This window comes from Scophthalmus maximus, chromosome 13 (genome assembly GCF_022379125.1).
Source record: "Scophthalmus maximus strain ysfricsl-2021 chromosome 13, ASM2237912v1, whole genome shotgun sequence".
NCBI classification, from domain to species: Eukaryota; Metazoa; Chordata; class Actinopteri; order Pleuronectiformes; family Scophthalmidae; genus Scophthalmus; species Scophthalmus maximus.
This window is the reverse complement of record NC_061527.1, coordinates 8,566,238-8,593,537: the sequence shown is the minus strand read 5'-3', so window position 1 is coordinate 8,593,537 and position 27,300 is coordinate 8,566,238. Positions and strand designations below refer to the sequence as shown.

At 41.4% G+C, this 27,300-nt stretch overlaps 3 protein-coding genes across 13 annotated transcripts; all 3 read left to right on the top strand.

Annotated features, from left to right (window-relative positions):
• The first annotated feature begins 792 nt into the window (after positions 1 to 792).
• slc5a5 (solute carrier family 5 member 5) lies at positions 793 to 12,140 on the top strand. Of its 3 annotated transcripts, none has more exons than XM_035646891.2 (18): positions 1,365 to 2,339; positions 2,414 to 2,561; positions 2,703 to 3,136; positions 3,755 to 3,820; positions 4,050 to 4,101; positions 5,391 to 5,458; positions 5,616 to 5,770; positions 6,428 to 6,568; positions 6,685 to 6,814; positions 7,379 to 7,467; positions 7,648 to 7,760; positions 7,965 to 8,035; positions 8,587 to 8,673; positions 9,418 to 9,620; positions 9,723 to 9,820; positions 10,006 to 10,091; positions 10,517 to 10,585; positions 10,898 to 12,140. In XM_035646891.2, exons 3-18 carry the CDS (start codon positions 2,771 to 2,773, stop codon positions 10,982 to 10,984), a joined length of 1,881 nt encoding a protein of 626 aa, XP_035502784.2. In that variant the 5' UTR covers positions 1,365 to 2,339; positions 2,414 to 2,561; positions 2,703 to 2,770; the 3' UTR covers positions 10,985 to 12,140. The 3 variants fall into 3 exon arrangements, 2 of the variants coding, with proteins under 2 accessions (XP_035502784.2, XP_035502785.2); XM_035646892.2 differs by having other exon boundaries at positions 1,366 to 2,339; positions 9,726 to 9,820; XR_004795545.2 differs by lacking the exon at positions 9,723 to 9,820 and having other exon boundaries at positions 793 to 2,339; positions 10,898 to 10,970.
• Positions 12,141 to 14,736: 2,596 nt separating this feature from the next.
• cluap1 (clusterin associated protein 1) lies at positions 14,737 to 20,984 on the top strand. 6 transcript variants are annotated; one of them, XM_035646895.2, is made up of 14 exons: positions 14,737 to 15,278; positions 16,818 to 16,873; positions 16,973 to 17,084; positions 17,295 to 17,379; positions 17,482 to 17,661; positions 18,050 to 18,145; positions 18,225 to 18,308; positions 18,418 to 18,551; positions 18,823 to 18,964; positions 19,338 to 19,410; positions 19,508 to 19,618; positions 19,771 to 19,820; positions 20,068 to 20,124; positions 20,671 to 20,984. In XM_035646895.2, the coding sequence occupies exons 2-14, from the start codon at positions 16,852 to 16,854 to the stop codon at positions 20,848 to 20,850; spliced, it is 1,326 nt and encodes a 441-aa protein (XP_035502788.2). In that variant the 5' UTR covers positions 14,737 to 15,278; positions 16,818 to 16,851; the 3' UTR covers positions 20,851 to 20,984. The 6 variants fall into 6 exon arrangements, with proteins under 6 accessions (XP_035502788.2, XP_035502787.2, XP_035502789.2 ...); XM_035646894.2 differs by lacking the exon at positions 14,737 to 15,278 and adding an exon at positions 15,619 to 15,717; XM_035646896.2 differs by lacking the exon at positions 14,737 to 15,278 and adding an exon at positions 15,761 to 15,876.
• A 945-nt stretch (positions 20,985 to 21,929) lies between these two features.
• On the top strand, positions 21,930 to 27,167 carry LOC118317662 (mediator of RNA polymerase II transcription subunit 26). 4 transcript variants are annotated; one of them, XM_035646535.1, is made up of 3 exons: positions 21,930 to 22,122; positions 24,263 to 24,337; positions 24,438 to 27,167. In XM_035646535.1, exons 2-3 carry the CDS (start codon positions 24,272 to 24,274, stop codon positions 26,019 to 26,021), a joined length of 1,650 nt encoding a protein of 549 aa, XP_035502428.1. In that variant the 5' UTR covers positions 21,930 to 22,122; positions 24,263 to 24,271; the 3' UTR covers positions 26,022 to 27,167. The 4 variants fall into 4 exon arrangements, with proteins under 4 accessions (XP_035502428.1, XP_035502427.1, XP_035502425.1 ...); XM_035646534.1 differs by having other exon boundaries at positions 24,260 to 24,337; XM_035646532.2 differs by lacking the exon at positions 21,930 to 22,122 and adding an exon at positions 22,151 to 22,320 and having other exon boundaries at positions 24,260 to 24,337.
• Positions 27,168 to 27,300: the final 133 nt, after the last annotated feature.

Sequence of the window (27,300 nt, the reverse complement as noted above, 5' to 3'; positions counted from 1 at the left end):
CATTTTCGTAATTTTGGGTGCCATTGTAGTTGCAATTATTGGTGTTTGATGGTTTATTGAGGTGATGAACAGCCTGAGAGAGAGGAAGGGGAAATGAACCATCACAGTCAAAAACATTGCATGATTTTCTGAATAAACTGAATCGCAGGTCTTTAGAACTGTACAACAGGGAAATCTTCAAAACTTAAATAACATCGCCATGAGTCAACTTTTACATGCTTGAGAATATCTGTGTCCACAACAGTCATCTGTTAATCTTCCACCTCTGTCATGAGGTTTCAGTTTTATGATTTACATTATTGTTATCTTACTGTAACTGCTTTTACTTCCATATCTTGATGGATGGTGGACAGTGACACATTAATTGTCGTTTTGTGGGTACTGGCCTGCCACCAAACCTTGGTGAATTGTGGTTTTTTTTCAAGCATATTTCCCAAAAGTATTGAGCAATTCCTTATGTTTGCATGGGGCAAACAGGATCATGTCAGGTGAAATAAGATGAGGTACCGTTGATTACATGTCCACACCCATCGTGCCATGACAGAGTTGGTGATCGGCCAGTGGAAGGATTTTCAGCATGTGGTGATATTTGCACTCAGTTCTGTTTATGTAAATAGTTTAAGGATCCTGGCTGCAGTGTGATGATGAACCAGTTGTGGATGTTCAATAGGATGACCTGTGATGGAGCATTGCAGTTTTTAAGTTAATATTTAATGTTCCAACAGTGTGTCCAACGTTGTGCTGCTTAATTTAATTTAAGGGGAATGTTGGGCCTTGGCAGAGGTATGCACATGTGATTCTAGTGTTTTTACAGATTTGAATTATGTTATATCAATTAAATGCATAAATATGTATTAATACAATTTGTGACCTTGACCTTTGACGGATTAGAAAAAAGAAAAAAACATTAATAGCGCTAGTCCTGATCCTACCCCCAACCAATTTGCCAAATTGAATCCAAACAGGATTAAAATATGCCTGAGCTTTCACTGTGACAGTCAGACCATCGAGACCGATCACCAAACACCATCAGTAAAACACAGAAAGACACCGTCTGTGGAGATTCTCATTCATCCAGGTCATAGTTATTATTAAAGTCATTGCATTTAACTAAGTAGTCCAGTGCCCAAATTTCCAAATAGGAATATTAGTCACACAATCTGTCATAACCACTGCAATTATAGAGTCAAGCATTCTGCGGCAAAAGAAGAGTTTTATTGTTGTCCATAAATGTTTAAAACATTGTATTGATCTGTTGTGAATGAGATTCATGTGTATAAAGGAGCTGATTGAGAAAGAGCTGTTTGCCCATTTATTCAAAGTTTATTGACATTGACAGCTACATACAGACAGACAGGCGGACGGACGGACAGACAGAGATTCCTTGCCTTATATATGACAAAAGATCAAGATTTATAAATGGGCAAGGATTCAGTTAGCAGTCAAAAACTTAAAGTAAAACCTAAGGAATTTCCTTGTTGATTGTTTGATCCAAGAATTGCAACATTTAATAAGTTCTCCTTTCATTTCATTTCCCTCCATTTTCGTAGAGTCTTGCAGTTTCTTTCATGTTAAATTTGTGTTTTGGCCTTTTTCGCCTTTCCTATGTATTAGTTTTCTTCACCATTAGGCAGGTTCTCATCGTAGTGTAAAACAAAGTCTAACCCACTTGTAGACCATGTATTAACAGAAGGCAACTTATTATGCATTTCCATCCACCACCTTTATGCAGAAATATTAGGAGTTAGTTCCACAATATAAAGAGTCAGTGGAGCTAATTCCCCAGCCGGGTTTCAACAAACCAATGCAGGAGACGACTTCAGAAGTCTCAACTTTCATGTATTCATCTGAGGACGATGAAAATCCATCAGCAGATTAATTAGAAATAAAAAGAATTGTTGTTTCCCTGCTGTGCTATACTTGGTCATATTTTCAACAAACACACACACACATGCAGAAATCACACACATTCTTGCTGAGTAATATCCCTCACTTACATCCGACTCCCTTCAATATCTCTCCGTCTTTCATAAGCAAACACACAAACACACACACACATTCACAATTTAACATGAAACAAACACAGAACGATCCCTAACCCTATGTGCCAGGTGTCAATTGCCGACACAATAAACACCCTTTTCTCTGTGTCCACGCTCTGTAAGTTGTTTTCACGACTGCAAACCTGATTGAAGCATCCGGGTGTGTGTGTGTGTGTGTGTGTGTGTGTGTGTGTGTGTGCTGAGTACACACTTGGGTGCTACATTAAGGAGCTGCTGGCAGTCAGCACATTCCTCCTTCACCTAGTGCCTGTAACTGGACTGAACGAGAAGCCGGGGGTGAGTTACTTTTTTTCAATTTACCGATAAATGAAAAAATCCAGCAGCTAAATTTCACTACTCACACTTTTCAGCCTCAGAAGAAAGAACCTGCAAGAGCCTGATGTGTCACTGACCAGCTTTTCACCTCACTCCTAACATACTCTGGAACAGACCACTACAGATAGACAGTGATATCACCCCTTTGTTTTTGGAAGCACTACCACAAATTGAGACTAACTAGTAAGTCAGATTTGAGATTTTACACATGTTATTATATGACCATTGAAAATGTTAGTCTCAAATATTACAGCTATCGCAGTAGACTGGATCTGCTTCATGTGCCTCCGTTGGTGGTGTGGTGGTTAACTGGTTGTGATTCAGTCCGACAGATCCACCAAACATCCGAATTCACCTGTGAACCTGTGCCACGAGGCAGAGCTGGGCATCCGATGGGGGATCGGTCCGCCAGTGCACCGGTCACATTAGGCTTCGTCCCGGCCGACTACGCCGTCTTTGCCACCATGCTGCTGGTGTCCATGGCCATAGGACTCTTTCAGGCCATGAAGAAGAGGAAGAACAACACCAGTGCCGACGAGTTCTTCACCGGTGGTCGGAGCATGCCAGCGGTGCCGGTCGGGCTGTCGCTCTGCGCCAGTTTTATGTCAGCCGTCCAGGTCCTGGGTGTCCCTGCTGAGGCTTCCCGCTACGGCTTTAAATTCCTCTACATGTGCCTGGGACAGAGCATCAACTCACTGCTCACAGCGTACATGTTCCTGCCTGTTTTCTACCGACTGGGCATCACCAGCACCAATCAGGTCTTTATGAGCTCCTAGTTTGTGTCACCGAATTTTTTTACGGAAATGATGTGGATACATAATGATTTCTCATGGTTTGTTTTAATGACTCAAATTATTTGATATAATGTCTTCATTATAAGACAAAGCTTACTCAATTAATGCTTGTTAAAAAATGTTTTATCTAATGTGAGCCTATGAATCCCTTTTAGACGTTATGTGATCGGTTTGGTCATGAGATTTTTTATGACCAAGAAAACTATATTTCTGACCCTAAACTTAAGTAAGGAAGCAAATCATTATGATGCCAAGAGAATAACATGGTGAAATCAAAGCTCATGGGGGACCGATACAAGAGCGGGTTGGTGTCAATTTTCTGTCGTCGTTTACACTGTGTAATCAATTTTGTCATCATAATGAAAATTTCGAAAACAAAAGGTTTGTTTACTTCCGCTTTAATCATTAAAATACTTTTTCTGACCTATCATCGTGTTGAAGTAGAACCAGGATTCTCTGACAAAATGTTTAAGTGCACCTGTTGGTCATCCAACGAGATGAATACAAGAGGTGAGGACGGATGAGCGGGCGTGTGCAGAGATACTGTGATGTGTTGTAACTCCCGCCGTCCGCCTGTCACAGTACCTGAAGATGAGATTCGGCAGAGGGATGCAGCTGCTGGGGAGTGTCCAGTTTCTTGTGGCGACGGTGAGACAGACCATGCTGTTGTGTTCTCTTCTACACATTCAGTTTTGTCGAAGAGGTTCCCACAGTTTCCACTGCCTTTCTAATGCAATATTTGCAATGGCTCAGACTCAGCTAGTTTATTAATATGCAAAAAAACTGGCTTTCATTTTCCACTTACGACGAGAGAGTTGAACTTGTTCACTCTGCACTGTCTGTTTGCTAACTTTTCTCATGTCTTCCTTTTCCTCAGCTGCTTTACACGGGGATCGTCATCTATGCCCCGGCCTTGATCCTCAACCAGGGTAAGACAGATCCCCTCTGCACGGATTAATGGGATCTTCTCATTCTTTTGTCAATTCGGTTTATAATTCCACACAATAATTCACAACTTCCCCGGCCCAACACTGAGGCCTGACAAGGTAACATTATGGACACAGGGAAACAAAAGAGGAGAACAGGATGTGTGAATTTAAGGGACATATGAGCTATAGACTAATCAATACCAATATGAAAATGAGACAGTGATATGAAAACCAACACTGACACCTTGGGGACATATTTTTAATAATAACATTCAAAACAGTGAGCAAACTAACATTTCCGATAATCCAACTAAACAGAGATATTTGAGCAGGTTAGCTACTGTGTTAGCTTTGCCATAAAGTCTGAGATTTTGTTAAGCGGCTGCTACTCTAAGATATTCTTTATAGATTAAATTTCAAATCTTTAAATATGTTAAAATGTCAGCCTTCATTTTTTGTGTGTCTTAACAATATATGCATCTTTATTAGAGCCTGTATTTAAATCATTGGGAGATGTATTTGCCAATAGCTTAAAAAACACGTACTCTATGTCAATATCTCTGTGTGTGTGTTTGTGTGTGTGTGTGTGTGTGTGTGGGGGGGGGCCCTCTTCTCCTTTTCATTCAAACTAATAAAAATGTTCCACTCAATCAGGACATTCCGGCTTAATATTAAACATTTTCATATGTTCATACTTTCTGAAATATTCAATGTTTTTACTGTGATTGTTCTAGTAAATAATTACACATTTCTTCAGAAATGGCCTTTTCTAGTTTTTCTTAAGACATTCCTTTAGTTTTGTTTCCTCGGGTGCTGTGGAGGTGTAGAATAGTGTAGATAGATTTTAAAAATTTGGCGTGAGGGATCTAAAAGAAAATGATTCATTCTATTCTGTATTAAACTGTGACTCAATAAAAGTATGTTTGGGTTAATACATTTAAGAAATATATTTTTACAAGCAAAGATGATTAAATTGTATGTTTCTAATATGTTAATCAATAACATCCACAACCCATACAGGATCTGCAAATTTTTACTTTGATACTTTTTGTCCTCTGGCATTTACTCAAAATGCCAGAGGACAAACAAAATAAACAACCACACCAAAGCCACATTTTTAGGTCAATCAAATACTTGCCAGAATTCTATAAATATATTAGATAACAGAGGTTTAAGTAACACTTTTTAGGGAACCGCTGCAGGACGGAGCAAAGCAAGCAGAGGTGAGGTGATGTCCCGAGGGATAGTCCCTGTGACTAAGAACAACTCTGTTTTTGGGTTTTTTTCAGCTACTGGACTCAACATGTGGTTGTCTTTGTTTTCTACTGGGATCATTTGCACCCTGTACACCACACTGGTAAAAATAAATGTTTTTATTCCATCTAATCCAAACAACATGAACCACATGAACATCATCAACAGACAGGAGTGGCCTCTGTCGAGACTCCTGTGTTGTACATTTTCTCAGTTGTCTGCCTGACTGTGTGTCCCCCTCCGTCGTCTGTTTGTGTCAGGGCGGAATGAAAGCTGTGATCTGGACCGACGTCTTCCAGATCATCGTCATGTTCTCCGGCTTTGTGGCCATTTTCATCCATGGCACAGTTGTGGCTGGCGGTCCTGCTGCGGTGCTGGAGATCGCCAGGAATGGGTCGCGCATTAATTTTGATGAGTAAAAACATTTTTTGATTCGACCACACATAAATATTTGGACAATCACACATTGCTGTTTGACCCTAACCCTGACCCCATATGATCTTACCACAGCCTGGTGACAGTTTCTTCACAGTAATATCAGATAACCTACTCTCTGATGATGATTTACATTATATTTCTGATTGGGGCATTTTTATGAAGAAGTATTAACAAGAAAACACTTTTTCTGTCTGCACAACTACATTTTCATTTGAGCACAAATTCTTGATCAAAGAAGCAGAAAATTCACAAAATAATCTTAACTGGAGACTCGTCAATTTACCAGTTTTTTCTTGAGCTTACAACCACATCTCAAGTTGGAGTTGACCTCACGGGACCCACTGTTTGAATGGAGCTCTGGTCATGTGATGACAGGAGGTTGTTACATGGGAATTAATCACAATCCCTGTTCAAAGACGCACCTGTGAGGTGTGGTCAAAAAGTCCCGAAAAGGCTAGTAAGTCGAGGTATATATATTTGATCAAACTTTATTTATTTATTCTTTTGGGCAAAGAATGAACTATCCGCCACCTAATCTCAGCTGTCTCGGGAACTGGTTTTCCAAAAAATGAATATGTGACCTTCTGGTGGCTAAGTGTCACTTACGTATTTGTACGACAATGTTTCGCACCAGTTTTGATGTTGACCCGCGGCGGCGCTACACCTTCTGGAGCCTCTCTGTTGGGGGTGCACTGGTCTGGCTGTCCATGTACGGCGTAAACCAGTCTCAAGTGCAGCGCTACATCTCCTGCAGAACAGAGAGAGACGCCCAGTGGTGAGTGGAGACCTGCCTGTCATCCGTAATGTTGTGGCACCGGACGACCTGCCAGGTGAGACCAAACTGTGGAAACCATGGCAACAATAAGCCTGGAGCTCTGTTTTTGACCGCAGGGCGCTGCTCGTGAACCAAGTGGGTCTGTGCCTCATCGTGAGCAGCGCGGTGACGTGTGGCATCGTCATGTTTGCACATTACGCCAACTGTGATCCGCTGAAGTCTGGGAGAATATCTACTCCTGATCTGGTACTCACGACACTCCAAGAGAAATATTCATTTTATTCATTCAACAGTGATCCACGAACCGGTGTATGATCCAAATGACACACGGTGTGAAAGTCAATTTGAAAACTGATATTATTTGGTGCTACAGTAAGCATTTTTTTACACAGTCACTTTGTTTTTAAAGCAGTGTGAAGTTTAGATGATTTTATTCGGTGGAACATTCATTTTGTTTTCAGTGGGAAATGTTCTAGTCAAGATTGACAGAAATATCTGCGCCTTGGATTTTCTTTGCTATCCATATTTTAAATCATGATGTGTGACCGGCCTAAATAATGTACTGCTTCACAGTAAATGTTTACCTCAACTTTTTCACAGCTGCTTCTGTGTGAATAAGCTGAAGTGTATTTTACAAACTGGAAATAAAATATTTTACTGTCTGTTGACGAGGACTGAGGTTAGGAAAATAAATATTTTAGTCAGTAATTTCTTGAATTGATTTTATTTTTATTTAACGAGGAGCCACAGAAAGTTATTAATTTTTCAAACACTGATATTCACTTTTTTCTTCTCACCCATCAAATGAAGTACATGCCATACTTTGTATTCGACATATTCAGAAGTCACCCAGGCTTCCCGGGTCTCTTCCTCGCCTGTGCCTACAGCGGGACTCTGAGGTATTTCAATCTTTCTTTTTCTCTCTAAACCAAACCAACCTCATGACAGGTTTTCCCCTTTTTCCCTGATCCTTTGAAGCAGCATTTTGTGCATTCTAAGAACGTCAAGACACATGTTTGAGCAGTCTAATGGCCGTGATAGTATGTGAAAATGGAATTAAAAAAAATGTTTTTTAATAGCACGGTCTCCACAAGCATCAACGCCATGGCAGCGGTGACGATGGAGGATCTGCTGCGACCTCGTCTGGTCCACATGAGCCAGAAGAAACAGATTCTTGTTTCTAAAGGCCTGTGTAGGTGGATTCACACTACTAAGTGAATATGAGTATGTATTACTGAAACCAATTTTCTTTTAAAGCCAATGATCACGATGTGAGTTGTCACTTGATTTACACAAGTGCAACCTTTGTCATTTTATCTTCATCTGATCTCATAATTCACATGCGATATTTTGCTCAGTTACATAACTACAATGTTAACTCTTTTGTTCCTGTAAGCTCTCTTATATGGAGTCGGTTGTATCACCGTGGCTGCTCTCTCCTCCCTACTGGACTGGGGAGTTCTGCAGGTATAATATTTACATATTATCATATTATATCACCTTCAATCCGTCATGCAACCGGTATCGGGTATCCGATAGCAGTATCGGGTAACAGGGGCGATACCGTGCTCATGTACTTGTAATTGTAATCATAAAACTACTTTGATACTACAACACAACTACCATTTTACAATATAAACTGCAAACTATGAATATGAATGATGAAAATAAAAACATGTTAGACATTGTTAGAACTGTAATGGTATAAAAACATTACTATGATTTATTGAGATCAAACACAAACTCACACATAAACTAGGTTTTTAGTATTTTAGTTTTATTTAGTTAAAACATAATCCCTCCACTTAAGAAAATGAATCAAACTTAAACTATTGTTGTTCAGCAAGAAATGTTAAAAACCTTTGGTTTGTCTGTTTTGTCTTTTTAATTTCAGACCTCTGGGTTTATGATCAGCTGCTCAGATTTAACTGTACTTCAAGATTTTTCACTGTGTATTTTTAAGATGAATCTCAACAGTGTATTTGACTGTTAATTTTTCCTTTATGGTCTTCCCAAAGGGATCGTTTACCGTCATGGGTGTGGTCAGCGGTCCGTTACTCGGTGTATTTATCTTGGGGATGTTTGTTCCGGCAACAAACAGGCTGGTTAGTGGCTGGTGATTCAGTTTTCCAAATAAACGTAATATACGTTTTTTACAATGCACACACATTCAATTCTCAGCAATGGTTAGGGGCGTCACTCACTTCAGAACAAATGAAATATCAGCACAACCACTGTGGAATGGTTGGATTACACAACCTCTTAGAAATGCATTTAATGATCCCTCCAACCATTGATAAAACATTTACGATGACACACAGTCAGACTTGAATTGACTTAAGCCAATAGCATCTCTGCCTATATCACGGACGACCAGGGTTCGATCCCCTGACAGGAAGAGAACGTTATGTTTTCTGTTTAACTGCTTAATAGCACTCGAACACGCTGTGCACTTTATTTCAATACCTCTACTTAAATAGAGGGGGGGGGGGGGGGGGGGGGGGGGGGGGGGATCTGAGATAATGAGAATAAAGTCCTAATATTTCAAGAATAAATTTGTCATTTTTGGCGACGTGAAATTTTATTTAGGGTAAACATCAGAAGATCAGTCTGTCACCTGCGTTAAAATGGGAAAAGTGTAGAATCTCATTAAGTCATACTTTGTAAAGGTTTCACAGATACAAAATACTTCATATTTATATATTAGATATATTTTATATCATCAAATATTCTGCAGGAGGAACTTTCTTGGGGGAAGTTGCTTCTTTTTGGAGGAGAAAGTGGTTGGGAAAAATTATTTTTACTATAACTTTATTGTTGCAATATTATGACATTCTTTTTTTTCCCAGGGGGCACTCTCAGGATTGTTGTCGGGCTTCTGCGTCTCTCTGTGGCTGGCTGTTGGTTCAACTTTTTACCCACCCAGTGAAGAGACCATGGGTGTCTTGCCCAGCTACGCGGGCGAGTGCCAATCTGGCAACGTCACCCTGAGCGTCGGCCCTAACCAGGACCAGCACTCCATCTCCACCCCGCTTCACCCCGAAAACCAGGGGTCAGTGAATTCAACAGCTTGCACACAACGTCCCTTTTTATTTTATTTTTCTAATTATTAAAGTGATATGGTCTTTTTATACTCTGCCTTTTCCAAAACAAGCAGCCTGCATAACTTCTACTCAATGTCCTACCTCTACTTCGGTGCTATGGCGACTAGTTCGGTTGTACTAGTTGGGCTGATAGTGAGTTATGCAACAGGTGAGCAACTGTTGAGTTTGGCTGAAGTGAAAACTGCTGATTCACTATGAAATATTATTCATATCTGCTGTTTGAATTAGAGCCATTTTTTGTAATTAGAGAATTAGAGGTATTAGTCGTAGTGAAATTGTATATCCTCATAATTAACAATGAACAAGCTGTGTTGTTTTTTTCTTTCCACACAGGACCAACAAAGAGGAAGGATGTTAAAGAGGGTTTACTGTGGTGGGACCTAAATAAAAAGCAAGTTGAGGTTCCTTCACAGCACAGAGTAAGAACCATATTTAAAACTTAGGACTCTGGATACACCTAAAAATGTTGAAACCTTGTGGAGTGCAGTAGTAGCAGTGGAGGGTGTCACCAGGCTGATCAAGCGGGATTCTTCAACACAGAAGTTTGGTTAAAGTTATGTTCTCAGATTTATGTTGATTGTGTTACGTTATTTTGGAGGAAGTAGAATAAATGGATGAATTTAAAAGGGGATTTCTCAAATCAATCTGTTTATTTGAGGAGGTTCTCTCTTCCACAGTCGTAAGTCATGCAGTTCACATGGACTTACTGAAGGATTTAACCCCAAAATATTACATTTCCACTTTTTATATTCAATAAGAACTTGTCTGCTATATCCAGCAATGACCAATCATGTGTAATCAACACTGCTTGTGTAAATGTGAATGTGTCTGTGTTTCTTCTAAGACTGGAACAAAGTCCAGGATGTTTCCCTGTCTTATGGATGATACATGCTGGGATACGCCGCAGACGCCAGTAAGTCTGAATAGGGATAGAAGGGTAAACAAATGAATTTGAACTAAAAACCAATGAGATAACGGGGGACTTGTTATGATCATCACGTGTGTGATTTGTGTTATTTGGCAGCTTACTAATGGTATGAATGTAAAGTAATATACAGAAGGTGTACGTAACATGTGTATGTAGCACACATGTAACGTATCACATCTTTCAAATGAGGAATATGTTGAGGATTCAGATTTTAATTTAAATCTTGTCCATCAATTTTAAGGTTTTTTTTGTTTGTTTTAATCATCTTGAAAAGAGAATTTTGGTCTTTTCTTGCAGGCAGTCAAAGTGACAGATAAACCACAGCTCGTGCCTTTGAGGAATCTGCCCGATGATGATGTGAATGAAAAAGGGTTGATGGGCTGATGGGAATATTGAATCACCACTCAGAGCATTATGTAAGATCTTTCATCCAAATTAGTTTGTGTGATAATGGCATTCTCAGCTCCAGTAGCAGTAATAATTTATAGTACTGGTCTATTTTTCTGTTCTGTATCTTTTAAAGGATTTAGGTTATTACATCTCCCCCCGTACTTTGAACTGTTTTAAAAAAAAAAACTTGACAGTAAGAAAGAAGCCCTTTATTATTGTGCTGAGGGAGATATAGACTGTAATCAAATATGTTATTTGAATTCCTTTAACGTTGAGAGTCTCTGTCATCAGGTCATTCATTCTGGTATGACTCCATATCTGTAACAAAGCACACCTGCACCCTGCACTTCAATCAGTGTGTGTGTGTGTGTGTGTGTGTGTGTGTGTGTGTGTGTGTGTGTGTGTGTGTGTGTGTGTGTGCAGACACTAATTCAACTTAATTCTGTTTTTGAAATTGACCTTAAGTTACCTCTTTGCACCCTCTTTATGACTCAGGTAGAAATACTTGCAAGTGTAGCTTCTGTAAAGTGTGAGATCTCTGAACCAGTTATGACTTAAATATGAACAGCAGAAAACACAGTGAAGCTTCAAGAGGCATTTATTTTCTAAAGGTCAGAGGTCACTGTGCTCCCAGTCCACACAGCAAACATCACCACGAATAGCAGCAAAAATACAAACAAAGCAAAGAAACAAACAGAGTGAGACGTCCCGATGAAAGAGTTAAATGAATGTAGTGAATTAAGTGAATTGATTTAACAGAATTGACTTGGCCCCCGTTTGATGCTATTTGTTGGTGAAGTCACTGGTTGACCCTGGTTCCACTGGAGGGTTTGTAACATTGAAGCAAACCATTTTTAAAATAATAACAAAGCTTCTCGACCAATAAAACACTTGCTCAGTTCAGTACCCTCATGGGATTTGCTGCTAACCGAAATGATTGTATGGCTCTTCTCTACTTTTACTTTACTGTTTATTGTTACACTGTATTTTAATGAATCACATTATTTCAGGTTGTTGCCTGTTTAGCAAAAGTAGACTGTTTTTATCAAAGGTACACACCTAAAGCACTTCTGTATTTTAAATAGGTTTCATGGAGCATGTTCATTGTAATTTAAAACAAAAAGTAAAATATAATCTATGTTACAACTTTCTCTGTCTGATAACCTTCATTATTATTGTGTGTATATATTATGATTATTATTATTAGTACTGGAAATGTGTGGTTTATATTGTTAATATACTGGATTTTAAATAATTTCCCGTGAATTGAGAATAGAGTAAAGTAGTGGTGGCTAGTGAGATATTGATAGTTTGTCAAAACCTTTCTGTGGCCTGTGGAGGTGTCGCAGAGAAACCTCCACAATTACGCCTGCTCATCAAGATAGACTGGTACGTGTTGGTTCAGGTATGTTGTCATTTTAAGGCCCCTTCAGATGAAACTTAAGAATAAGAAACCGTATGAAGATAGTCTATGTATAACTAGGTGTAAGCTAAGAGTATATTTTCACAATAAGGGGTTGGCTCCAATGGTGGCTGTGGCAGTTAGCTGTGGCTTTTCCGACCTCGGCTGCAGCTACCGCCGTCTGTGGATCAACCATACTTGAGCTAAACACAATCATTGACTCGGATTTTAATCTGTGAATAGTTTTTGATCGTGAATTTAACAGAACTTTTATAAACAAAAGACCTGGGGTTGAGTGTCTGTCATGTAAGATGCAGAGGAAACGCCACTGCAGCGTGTGTGTGTGTGTGTGTAAATTATTTTCTGTTTGTTCAGTCATTCTCAACAGCACAGTTGTTTGTGAGACACAGTAAGACGGCCAGATCATGTAAAGCTTGATAAACATCATCCCAGCTGCTGTTAAATGCAGATGACCAATAACAGATATAGACCTCAAACATAACAGGCTAATAGTCTTGGTTGGTCACTGGCTGTTGCCGCTAACTGTAAAACAATGTGGCAGACAGAGCTCTTCGAGAGCCTCCGAGAGATTCACTCACCCATCTCGACAAGCGCACAACTACTCTATTACCCTCATAATGGTCCCACATAGAGCTGCAACGGATAATCGATTAGTAATCGGTTACCAAATTAATCTTCAACTATTTTGATCGGTTGATTTCAGCTTCTTAAATGAGAATATTTTTTAAGTTTCTTTTCTCCTCTGGGACAGTAAACTAAATATCTTTGGTCTGTGGACAAAACAAAACATCGTCTTGGAGTTTTGGGAAACACGATGGACGAGAAAATAATCGACATGTTTTATTCGATTATGAAAATAAACGTGAGTTGCAGCCCTAGTCCCACCTCAACAAAAGACAGGTAGGAACATTCCTTCCGGCTTTAGGGGACCGGAAATGTCAACCTAAATGTCACTGTCAATATAGAAATGAAATAATAGTCAAAGTATTTGACCATAATAATGCTGTGGAATTACTGAAATAAATAATCGATCCCAGTTTACTGTACAGCCCATTAGAAAAATAAATTACTACAGTAGACTCAAGTAATAAAAAAATATTATGAGTACAGTAACTACAGGTACACCTGCCTACTTCACTTCCTGAAACCGGCGTCCAGACCTTAATGACCGACTTCAGACTATAAACTTCTCCCAGTACCACACACTATTTGAGTTTGCTGTCTCTCGATTTTCATATGGAGTAACATCTCTTGTGGATTAAATGCCACTCGTTTAAAAACCCAGACGTGCGCATGGCAGACACAACAACTGCCAGGTAGGTGTACAAACCAGGAAGTACAAATCACTTCACATCACGTGATGGTCATTTATTGCATTTTTCTTCATCTGTCACTCATTCTCGCCATACAAAATAAAGCAGAACATCCCCAGCCACTCCGTCTCGCAGAATTAGACACTAGGACTAAAGGGAAAGTCTTGTCTTATTGAATGCAGCAGGATTGTGCTTCCGTGCACGCTGGTCCTGAATCCCTCCGCCCACCTCCCGCGCTCCTTCCTGCCGCCGCTCGTGTGGACGTCAGCCCGGCGCCTCACCACTCCTCCGCGGCCCTGTTCGAGTCCTCGTCGGCCACGGCGCAGTCCAGGCGCTGGACGCCGGGCAGCGCCAGGTCCCGCTCGTTGAGCTTCTCCAGAAACGACGACAGAAGTCGTTTGTTTAAATGGTCCGTCAGGGTGCGCTCCTCCTCGACGCGCTCCTTGGCGACGCTCGACTCCGACTCTTCTTCCCCCGCCTCGGTGTCCGCGCCGGGCTGCGCGGGGGCCGCCCGGTGGCTCAAGGACACGCCGTTGGACTGCTCGTCCTCCCCGGGCTGCTGTTGCTGCTGCTGCTGCTGCTGCTCCTCCTCCGTCCGGCTGCCGGAGGAGTCCGCCCCGGCTTCCGTCTCCATCTGTGATATTAGCGTGGTCTGCAGAGCGGCATTCTCCAGCTCCTTCAGGCGCTTGCTGTGGAGGCCGTGGGCAGGAGGCGCATTTCCAGTCGGGCTGCTGCTGCTGTTGTTGTTGTGAGGTGGCTCACTAGTTGGCTCCATCATGCTCTGCGTCAGGAGTGCGGCCCGTACATGTGAAAACTGCTGCGGCGCCGGCTGAGAGGTGGCGCCCCCCTGTGGCGGCGCCGTGCGCCATCAAGCACAGTGGCTGAAATGGCCACAATTTCAAAATGTACAGGTCAGAGTCCTGCAAGCACAATGTCACTTTAAAGAATACTTGACTTAGTAGCGAACCTAAGCAAGACAGAACCTCAAGAGTATTATCAAACAGAAGGGAAAGTGGCAAAAGCAATGGGAGGATGAGAGGGGGGAAAAGGACGATGGTTTTACAGAGTTCAGAGGAAAGTGGGAGAAATGAAGTGTGCAGGAAGGGACAGGAGACAAGAGAGAATAATATCACGACTTAGGTTTGGACACACTGAACTAAACAGTATATCATTCAAAATATGTAAACATAATTCAGCATGTGACTACTGTAGCCAAGAAAAAACAATAGAGCGTGTTATGCTGCACTGTCAAACATATGAGCAAGGAAGAAGGCATCTGATTCAAAGAAAGTACAGTTTAATCTAGTAGATATACTACAAAAGAACACAAACAAGTGTTATCAAGTCATATTTCAGTATCTCAGACAAACAAATGTAATTGAAAGATATAAGGTTTTTCGTTTTGTTTATTACGTTTAGAGACACACTCCATACCAGTTGGTGGCGGTAATGCACCAATTTGTTGTTTGCCAAGCGCCAAAAAAACAGAAGAAGAAGAATAAAGCATGAATAAAAAAAGGCACTCACGATGCAGAGGTGGTGTCTGCAATTGGTAAGTATATGTATTTTATAAGCCAATCATATAATTTTTATATTAAAACCGGAAGTCTTGGTTGCTGGACAGTTTTAGCGTGGAGAAGACGTCTGAAAAGTCCAGTTGTCATTTATAGCTACCTAACGCACCACTGCGAGGAATCAGTATAATAAATACTTCAGTAAATGAGAAGAAATGGTGATTTTCTGTGAATTGCTTTAGTTTGTGTGTCTGCTTACTCTGGGGGATGGGGGGGGGGGGGGGGGGGGGGGGGATTTAAATTCAGTGCAGTTGTAAAATATCAAAATAAAGTCAAAACATTCCATTATGATGCAAACGTGATGTCATCCCCGTTGATGCAATGACAAAAGGATCAAAGTCACACACGCTTGACCACATTTGAAAAATATAAAAGCGGGCCGTGCCACCACCCGGAAAGACGAGCACAATTTCTGAGGTACGTCTGATAACACTATATACCAGCAACAAGATTAGAATGAACTCGTTCATTGGTTCACCGCTTGCACATGCATATTGTCACGTCTCCTGGAATCCCAAAGATAGAAGAGTTAAAAAGTTGTGAAAGTTGTGAGAGGATGTCCCAGACACATGAGAGGTGGTTTGATATCAAAAAATTCATAAATGAGTGAGCTATTGAGAAATAAGTTTTTTTTTACTCTCAGGTGTGAAAAAATTAAATGGCTGTCATTCTGTATAAAAGCAGTGGTTTGACATTCCTGTGTTTTAAACAAAAAAGTTATTGAAGATTGAAATGGGTCGACCCTGACAACGGGCAGACATTCAAACCTTGCACTCTCATGCATCATAATATTTGCCGATTTTGATTTGATCAAATCGGCGAAACACCTTCCTGAATGAGCTCTCCAACACATCCCAGAACTGTGACAGGTGGAGGTTCAGACGCGGAGCTCAGGGAGACAACAACCGCGATAGCTAACGAATGTCAAATTATTCAAATGACTTCGCCCCCGCTTCTGTTTGGCCGCGCTGAGCTTCCGTATGACACGAACATGTTTCCATAGAGACCACCGACGATAGAGGCGAAGCTAGCTCAGACGCAGCAGCAACAGGTAACTAAGTCGCTATGATGCCTGCACACACTGCGATTGCTTGTATCACCCCTCGACCAAGACGGTCAGATAGATCATCTCTTTCCCCGGGTGACCTGCTGTGGACCAGCGGCGGACACCGAGCGTTAGCTTCTGCTTCTCAGCCCAAGCTAGCCACCAGCTAGCTAATGTAAAGAGCTACTGACACCGACTTTACCTTCACACTATCGAGGGGTAACACCTCCAGTAACAATGATATCGCTGTCCTGTTGTTTCACAACATGATTTTATAGCTTCCATTGTTCTACAATCCGTGGTGATGTATGAACGTGTGTTTCATGTGCTGTCAAATCAGCTGTTTGTTTGTTTTTATATTTCCCATGACTTCACAGTCTGGTTATAAAATAAAGTCCCTCGTGCGAGTCAGTGTGGCTCATTTATAAAAAAAAAACGTTAATAACGTACATCTGTACTTGTTTGTTCCCAGTGGAGGAAGCAGTGCTCAGTGATCCCAGGTCAGAATGTCTTTCAGAGACTTAAGAAGTAAGTGATGCTCGCCATTTGCTTTGTGTGCAATAAACTGAGTGCTGTTAATCTGTGTTCATACAGTGTTGGTAACTGGATTTTCATCTTGTTTGGCAGACTTCACTGAAATGATGAGTGCCTTGGGCTACTCCAGGCTGATATCTATGGAGAACTTCAGAACACCAAACTTCACTTTGGTGGCGGAAATCTTAATATGGCTTCTGAAGAGGTTTGTCTAAGTTTAACACATCCCTCATTCTTCACGTTTAAAAAGTCAGGCCGCGGTCCAAAAATCTGTGGGAATTTTGGGGGGTTGAAATGGTCGTTGTTGTTTTTTTTGCCTGCCCCTTGGTGTGGATCAGATGTCTTTATTTTACTTAGATCAGCCAGATTTTTGTCTCATGCTCCCCATCTCTCTCTTGTATTCCATTACATGTAGATATGAGCCTCACATGGATATTCCCACAGATGTGGATACTGAGCCAGACAGAATATTCTTCATCAAGGCTGTGGCCCAGTTCATGGTGACACCTATCTTACGTATTGTCCAAATATACAGCTCATCACCTGACAATATTCAAGGGCTGCTGTTCGTCTGTCTCAATCCGTGTCTCACCTTTTTGCAGGCGACGAAGGCTCACATCAAACTGAACACGAAACGTCTCTACCAAGCCGATGGCTACGCAGTGAAAGAGATGCTGAAGATCACCTTTGTGCTGTACAGTGCCATGAAGATCAAGCAGATGGCCCTGGGAGAGAGAATCGAGGAGGATAACAACAAGTTCAAGTTTGACCTTGTCCCACGGGTGAGATGCTGGTTTTACTCTGTGCAATGTTAACATCCGTGTTTCTTCATCTTCAGTTGTTTCTAAGCTTACAGAGCTGTCAGCTGTAGGGAGTCTGAGCAGTATGAAGTATGAAGTGACATTTAAGTTTTGTCAGTGTTTGGGAACAAAGCCACATATTGTGCAGTTTTGTAATGTGCCGAGTGTTCAGGTTGGTTTTGTTGTATAACTTGGCCTGAACCAGCATCTAGTTAGTCACTTCCAGTCAGACCCCATGTCAGTACAACAGTTTTTCTCAACACCCATAGTATTTATAGTTTCATACATTAACTTATATTATATTAAATCTAAGGTACAAGAGAAAACAGTGTTGTTGTGCTGATTACGTCTCACTCTCTCTTCACTGTAGATTTCAGATCTTAAAGCGGCTCGACAACTGGCGTCTGAGGTCACGTCCAAAGGAGCATCTCTATATGAGTTACTGGGGAAAGAGGTGGACCTAAGGGTAAGGACAAACACAGAAACACTGCTTTCCACCTTCCTTGACCTTGAGTCCACATGTCTTTTTTTTTTTGTCCTGACAGGAAATGAGAACTGCTGCTATTGCCAGACCTCTGGAGGTCAATGAGACTGAAAAGGCCCTGAGAGCTGCCACCAAGGAGGTTTTGGTGTGTATTTATCCTGATATTCTTCATTGATAAAAATTCAAACAAGACATGATTTCATCCATGAAATGGCAACTTAATCTGCCATCATGCGTTTGTGTTTATTTTTAAGGAAAGTGTGGAGAAGTACAAAGAAATGCTGATTAATGTTGTGTCTGATGAGACCAGTCTGGACGCAAAGATCGAAAAGAAGAAGCAGGAGCTGGAGAGGAATCGGAAGAGGCTCCAGACACTGCAGAGTGTCCGGTCAGTTTATAACCCGACAGGCAGGAGACGGGCACAATGTTAGGAGTTTTTTTACCATTGCCTCAGCTAAATTAAAATGCATAAATCATACAGTTTATCTGTGTGACCTTACCATTAATTGTAATTATTTTCACCTATTTTCTTTCTGCAGCTTTGAACAAATTTGAACAATATTTGAACAAAAAAATTGACAAGTTAGAGCATCTACGTTGTACGTGCTCGCAAAATATTTTTTTTGTTCATCAGTCTTTGTTCCTTTCTCAATTTTTAGACCAGCTTTCATGGATGAATATGAGAAGATCGAGGAAGATCTGCAAAAGCAATATGAAACCTTTGTGGAGAAGGTCAGGAACCTCTGCTTCCTGGAGTCTCAGCTGGATGAATACCACGGACTGGAGCTGGAGCGGTTTGAGGTGTGTCCGTATGTTTAAAAAAACGCCCTCCAGTGGATCTGCTTGTACTTTATATAAATAATACCTTCTTTCATGTTTTGATCTGGCCTAAACCATTGGATTACTACACTAAAGGCAATCTCTAAATAATCTGAGGAAATCCAATGAACCACCTAAGCACAATTGAAAGGAGCATGAATGAGTTGTACACTTCCTCTTCCTTGTTATGTAAAAATGTAATTCACAGGCCTGTGGTGATGAGAAATAAGAAAATGCAGCTTAAAAGCATTGGCCACGCAATTTATGTTCAGATGTGCTAATGAGCTTGGATTCTGAATTTGACAAATGTATGAAGACTTGTGTCAAATGTCAAATCTGTTTGTGACCCATGCAGGAGGCTAAAAACACCCAGAGGATGATGCAACACAAACTGAGAGAGGAGGAGAGAGAATTGATGAGAGGCTCCTGTGAGACAAACACATGAACTAAATGCAAAAAGTAATGCCATAATCTCAATTATTTTTCTATGTTGTCACACCCTTTTTTTCCTTATGTTTTCTGCAGTGAAAGATGAGGATTCAGACATGGAGGTCCCAGACGATGAAGGCTCGGACAGTGACATAGAAGAGTCTCGACCGTCTAAGCCCCGCCCAGCACGAAATGGCATCATGACAGGTACAAATGGTCAGGTCAGACAAATGAAATGTCTTTGTCAAAACTGAAGTTGAGCTTTCAAAAAAATGTCATGTTCTGCTTTGTATGATTTATATCTGCAGTTCTCAAAAATAGATACTAGATCCATCCAAACATTTCTGCTTTTTTACTAGGAATAGGTTCTCATTTCATCGGGACCATGCAGGGTGCTGACAGCGACGAGGTCAGTGCTGTCAAGCAACTTCTATACATGACTCCTTCCTTAGACCTGCTTCTCATTCTGTTTGCTTAAAGACTTGTTCATAGTGGCGATTGATGGTGCTGTCTTAGCTGTTTCTCTCGGTTTAATTTTAATTGTCTTTCTATTTTTTGTGCCTTGTGCACCGTCTCTAATCAGTTTCATGTCCCTTTTGGTTTTCATCCTCTATCGTTCAGTATCTTACCTTTCTCTGTCAATTTTATCCTGAAAGCCCTCGGCTGTTTCCAGAAAGTCAATTCATTCTGCCAAAAAACAAGGGAATCTCAAGGTTTGTGCAGGACCAGGATCCAGTTCTCTCCTCATTCGTGTATAGTAAAAGGAAAAATCCATTCTCAAATGATCTGACATTAAAGGCGTTGTCCATATGTAGCTTATATTCACCAATACTAATTGACAGTGTTCACGCAGATATTGTGGTTGATCATAGACTAACACACACACACACACACACACACACACATCAAATATATTCTATATATTCTAATTTATTTATTTTTTGGGGGTTGGGGGTTTGGACTGGAAGGATTTTTTCTTTTAATTAGAAAAATGTTTATGTTGCCCCTGTTGTTGTCTGGCTCCAGATGGACATGTTCCAGTTTTACAGTTCACTGTAAAATCAGTTTTCATTCAGGCTGAAAAAGTGACTGTTTGGATGCCCCTCACGGGTTGTGTTAAAGAGTTAGCTGATTTAGTGTTTAGCTGGATTGAAAATGTGCACATCCCGTTGTAGCTCCACACCGCGTGTACTGACATTGTCATCCTGTTCTTATAATGCATTTTGTTACACTTGTGATCATGTGGCCTGCTCTTTCAGACTGAGGACAGCGAGATTGATGTGGACGAGGATGATGAAGAAGATGAGGAAGATGAGGAGGAGGAAAGCAAAGATTTCAAGGATGACAGTTTGGAGGGCCCGGTGTCCATGGCGGCTCGCACCTCGACGGGGGGCATGAGATCCCCTCTGTTGGAGGAGAGCGACAATGACAACTTCTAAATTAATAACATTAAAAACAGACACACACACACTGTTTCTGTGTTCCAGCTATCACAACACAAAGCAGTAATATAGTTCCTATGTTTTTTATATTTGTGTAAACTGGTTTCCTTAATAAAATATCAATAATTTTATACCTGTGTCACTTAATTGCCCAAAGAGTCAGTCAGTGATACGGCATCTTGAGATCAGATATTAGTATTTTGCAATTTTAGTTTATACTCCACTACAATTTTGAGGAAAAATACTACTTTTAATTCAGCTGTATTAAGTAGTAGAAGTATGGACCTCACATTTCACCTCCGCCAAGGAGGTTATGTTTTCACCCGCCTCTTTGTTTGTTTATTTGTCGTTTGTTTGTCCTCAAAATTACGAAAAACTACTGATCGTATTTCGGCGAAACTTGGTGGAAGGATGGGACATGAGCAAAATACCTTTTAAATTTTGGGATCTGCCCCTTTATCTGGATCTGGACAAAGGGGGGGGGATTTTTTTACCAATTTCTCTTGGAATAATACATGGATCCTGATTTTTTTGAAAATAAAACAGGCATATTTATGCGATCATAGTACATGGCGATTTTACGTGGAAATTCCATCACACCACACAATTTCTTTTAATGGAAAAAAATCAGTCAAGTTACATCAGCAAACTTAATGGAAGTAAACTCTCTGATATGTGATCATAAATCCTTGAATATAAAAACGTAATTATTCAAATCAGTTAAAAGCGGTTTTTTTGTGGTTCAAATTATTTTTTTATCTAACAAAATCAACAAACAATATGGCTCAAAATTCTTCACAGTATTATAAAGGATCAGGTGCAAAAATGTTATTTAAAAATATTAAGAAAAAAGAAGAGAGAGAACGAATAAACCTAACAAATAACTTCGATGATTAAAAGACGTGTGAGCGGTGTGGTGCTTTGTGTCGGTTCCGTCGAGACGTTCTTCTAAACCTCGGCAGCACCACGGTCATTCGTTTGCGGGCGGAAGTCTTGCCGGATCCAATATGGCGACGGCGGCGGTGACGTAGGACCCAGTGGCCAATGCGGTGTCTACGTGCTATGTGTGGGGGAGGGAACGAACGAGCGAGCGCTCCGGTGAGGAGGAGGAGGCTACCACCACCAGCCCAGGGGGGTAGCCGATTCCCGGGAAGGAATTTCTGCTGCCGTTCCACCAATTCAAAGAAATAAGGTGACGGTGGTGAATGAAGACGATAAAACATGTCGCCCGCTCCCTCAGAAGAAGTCCCGTCGGGCCTGTGAGTGTCGGTAGGTTTCCCACCGCCGCCTCGTCTCTCCGGTGGGTGGTGTGGCGTGGCGGGGAGGGGAGGGGGGGGAGCCCCGCTGTCTAGAGTCCTTCCCGACCGACCGAACGACCGTCGACACCGCCAGGCGATGACAGCGGCTCCAGCCACTCCGCAGGTGATGAGAGACCGGCTGCTGCAGGCCATCGACGGCCAGAGCAACGTGAGTATCTGTCCGCCGGTTCCTCCAGAGCGAGTCGCGAAGAAAGGTGAACAATAAAAAGAAGCCCGACGTCAGTTCGCTGCTCGACGGGAGACACGGTGGAGTCAGCCGGTGTGTGTGTGTGTGTGTGTGGAGAGATATTGTGTGCTTGCTAATTAGCCGACTAACATCGCCTGTTAACCGACGTAACCAGCTACACACAGAGGAGCCTGGCTAACACACACACACACACACACACTGCTGTTGGCTAATATCGATGTGTACACGTTGGGTTTTAATGTATTTGTACACTGAGATACACAATAAGAAGAGCTGTAACTCGAACCAAGCGTCCAGTGTGAAGCTGCAGGGACAGAGGTGTTCTCTGATGTGGGCTTCAACTAGCTCAGGACACTTTGTAACGACTGGTGAGATCCTCCATGGTACAATCCAACTGGACTGTAACACCCAGATGATACATGTCTGGTCCTTCTGTGCTGTGAGTGAGAGTATAGTGTGACACCCCCCCCCCCCCCCCCCCCCCCCCCCCCTTATTGCCATACTATTATGTTACTATTGAATTATCTGCCTTTCTCTCCCCCCAAGTAAATATTTGGTCTAAAAACCTCAGAGGACAGTGAAGATTCTTATGCAAGAGACATCCTAGTAGATGTTTTGAAAATGGTTTATCAAAAAGAATTGCAGATTCATTTACTTCAATCGACTAATGGCTTGATTAATCCCCCTGGAGACAAACGTCTGCCTCAGTAGGTCTTTTGTTTGCTGGGTGAATTGAGGATAAAATTGTCATATGACATGTTATTTCAAATCACAACTAGAGCTGCAACAGTTAATCGATAAGTAATCGATTACTAAATGAATCGCCAACAATTTGATAATCGAATAAAGGGTTCAAAACCTTTTTGATGAAGGGAAAAAACGGAAATATTCTCTGATTTCAGCTTGTTAAATGTGAACATTTTCTGGTTTCTTTGCTCCTCTATGACAGTAAACAGAATATCTTTTGGTGTGTGGACAAAACAAAACATCATCTTGGAGTTTTGGGAAACACAATCAACATTTTTCACAGTTTTATAAACCAAACAACTAATCGATTAATCGAAAAATAATCGACCAATTAAGCGATTATGAAAATAATCGTTAGTTGCAGCCCTATCCAAACCACAAAATCTTCAATATAATGCAAGACCAATAAAATGGCAAATTCTTACTTTTCAGAACCTGGAGACATCCAGTAGATGTTTTGAAAATAATTTATCAAAAAAAAACTGCAGTCATTTACTTCAGTCGACTAATGGCTTGACTAATCCCCCTGGAGACAAACGACTGTCTCTGTAGGTTTTGTTGCTGGGTGATTTGTGGATAAAATTGTCTTATGACATGTTATTTCAAATCACAACATTGATCAGATGAACTACTCACAAGTCGTGGGGGGAGAAAAAGATTCTAAAAACAACCTGCAACCAGAGATGATGAAGGGGTTTCTACCATAGTATAATGATATGGTCAAGACTCTGATGATGGACAGATTTATATAATTTCATGGTGTATATAGATATATCATCATATTACTAAACCGTAGTTGGTGCAGAGCTGGTTACAGGCTGAGAACAGAACATAGAAATTCGGCAGTTCTTATATCTTCGCTTAGATCTGAGTTGGTCTCCCTGTGGTTGAAAATAGTTGTATTTGCATGAAGTCTCAGTTTGTCATATTGAGCCTGAAACCAGTACGAGTACATCTTCTCTTGACAAACAGGTGCAAGTTTGAAAGTCTATTCAAATTATGCCCCAAACTTTTAACAGCCCCTATTCTCTTTCTGTAGAACATGCATGTGTAGCCTGTAGGATTTTGAATCACAGACTGTAACATGATGAGGACGCTGTTGTTGTAATGGTGACGACATTATTGTGAAATACAAACGTATGTGTCTTTCTAGCAGATAAGCAACATGGTGGTAGTTATGGAGGTGATCTCATTTTTGGAGAAATATCCCATCACCAAAGAAGCACTGGAGGTAGGTGACATTCAGACCTACAGTATGTACCTTCATAATAATATGCACGTGAATTCCGAAGTCACAGGCACGGTGTCACATCAATCTTGTCTCCTTGAAGGAAACCCGTCTTGGCAAGCTCATCAACGATGTCCGGAAGCAAACCAAGAATGAGGACCTTGCAAAAAGAGCCAAGAAGCTGCTGCGAACCTGGCAGAAGCTTATTGAGCCCGGGAAGGGTGAGGTGTTGTCCAAAGAGCGAACAGGTGCATCGTGGTCTTCCAGTGGTGGTGCTCATCCCTGCATCTCTGCCACAGCTGCCCCCACACCATCAGGTAAAACAGGCCAAGAGTTGAAGAACAGAAATGACTTCAACAACTGCTACTCCCCAAGGATGGAAAAACCAGGAAACAGGAAACGTAAGGGTGAGCAGAAGGAGGGACAGCTCTTACCAGCCAAGATATCCAAAACGACTCTTGGTGATAAAATACAGAACCCCAAACAGCTGCCAACCAATGGAATTGGCAGCAGCTCTGAAATTTTTACAGATGCTCGTACACGTCAGCCTTTAGACAAAGATATTTCCGAGCCCTCAGACAATGACAGGCTACATAAAATCCCTGTCAACGCTGTGAAACCTCATCCAAGTGCCCTAGTATACAGCAAACCTCTTAGCGCTTCTTCTTTGCTAAAAGCATCAGTTCTGCAGCAGCAAGCCAGACAGGAGCAATTTGCCTCTGGGGGGCAGCATCGACCCAAAAGCCCCCGCTTTTCATTGCACAGTCCTCAACCAAAGCAGGAAGCTGTTGTCAAACAAATCACACAAGCACAGAGTGGGGCTAATCTCTCTAGCCCCTCTGTGAGGACTGGGTCTGTGGACACCTTTGGGTTGGGGCCTTCTCCTCAGCCTTCAAATGTTTGCGTTCAGGGTTTGCACACTGATGGTTCGTTGTCTGCAGATTTGGACTTTCAAGGCAGGCCTCCCAACACATCTCTTCACAGCTCAACCCCCTCCTCCTTCAGTGACGGGGTCAGTTTTGAAGATGATGGTGCTTTTGGCATTACAGGGAAAAGGAAAAGACAGAAATACAGGCCTAAAGACTGTGCCGTGAATTTAGATGGACAGACTTTGGGAGACAGCACTAAACCAGTCAGGTTAAAAGACAGAAGACTGACATTTGACCCCGTAACGGGGCAGATCAAGCCCTCCTTCCATAAGGAACCTTGCCAGGAGAAGGAGGCCAGTCTGGGGCACATACCTGAACCTCAGTGGCCGGAACAGCCGAAGCAGAATCCCCCAATTGCTCCCAGTCCCTTCCAGCAGACTGACTGGAAAGAGCTGTCAAGGAGCGATATCATCCAATCGTACCTTAGCCAACAAAGCAATGTTCTGACGTCGTCAGGCACCCACACTCCCGGTGCACACTTTTTCATGTCAGAGTTCTTGAAAAAAGAGGAACACAGAAGCAACGACGCCAAGGAAACTCACAGGGTGGCACCAGAACAACCGGCCAAGGATTTACCAGGAGTTAGCCGAGAGATCAACGACGAAGACCTCTGCAGATTGCACGCACAACACTGGTCCGGGGTTAACGGCTGCTATGACACAAAGGGTAACTGGTATGACTGGACGGAGTGCATGTCCTTAGACCCGCATGGGGATGAAAACAGGTTGAACATACTGCCATACGTCTGTCTGGATTGAAACCGAGGTCCGGTTTGTGACCTTACCATACAGGGTTGCAGCTATGGATGTGTGAAGGCACTCCTGTAAGTGGAAGCTGCTGTTTTGCACTGTTGATTAATTTAATTAAATATGCTGCCTGCTTGCGTGTGTGTGTTGGAGAACCGGAGATGTAATCAGAGTTTGTGAAAATTGTTTGAGGACGGCACTAAGAAAAAAAGGCTGTGCATCGTCATCTGCCCATATGGTTTCTGGAGTTCTGTACATAATAAGTCAAAACCTGCCGTTCTCCGTGTGGGAGAGGAGAAACAGGAACAAAACAACAGAGCTACATTTTTATTTGTCTCATGTCAATCCACACGCCTCGTGCAATGTGATAATTTTATTTATCACATTTAGTTCATTTAAAAGTTCTTTTTTAAGTAAAACGACTGTGACATGGCGAGATACATAATTGGAGGAGATATTTAACAAATACACCCTATAATGAGGTTTTTGTTTGCACTTCCTCGTGTGTCTTGAACAAGGCTTTTCAGCTGTTCAAGACACAAACTCCTTTTCCCCATTGTGTCTTTATGATGCAATTTTTTTTAGCAGAAAGAAAAGCTGAAAAACCCCTCAGTTTTAAAACATTTTCTTATTTTGAATGCTGTTCAAAAAGGTGAGAACAAAACAAACAGGAGAAATGTGGCTGTCATGCACAATACTGATTTTAAATTTACATTACATTTTCATTTCAATTTGATCAGTGATGCAGCAATGACATTCCAGGCTTTCCTACTGCTATGTTACACAGGTAAACTCTAAAATGACTTTTGAATTTTGATAATGCAAACTCATTTTATTTTATACTTGGCTTTTCCCTTTACTGTATAGGTTGTAAAATATGTATTGAAATGGCAGAGCAGCTCATGCTACAAGCTTGCGTCTTTGTACTGTCAGGAAGAACTGAAGATAAATTGATATGCTGGATAAAGTACTTAAGATCATTCCTTTGTAGATATTGTTTGCCTTATGGAAATCTTGTTTTCCCTAAAGACAGAGCCTTAGTGAATGTACAGAAATTAGCCTTTTGTGTTCAGTCGAATGCAGAAGAGAACATATTTGCTACTTAGTCCTATAAGTGGACATGTGGATATGTGTTAATAAAAAAATAATGAACTGTGATATTTATTTTCTGTCTTCTGTTAGGGATTTGGGATTTATTTTTTGCAATAATTTCAATGAGTCTAACAGACATATGTGTTTCCACAGTGCAGGATCTATTGCACATCACTCACAGCTGAATTTTGATTAATTC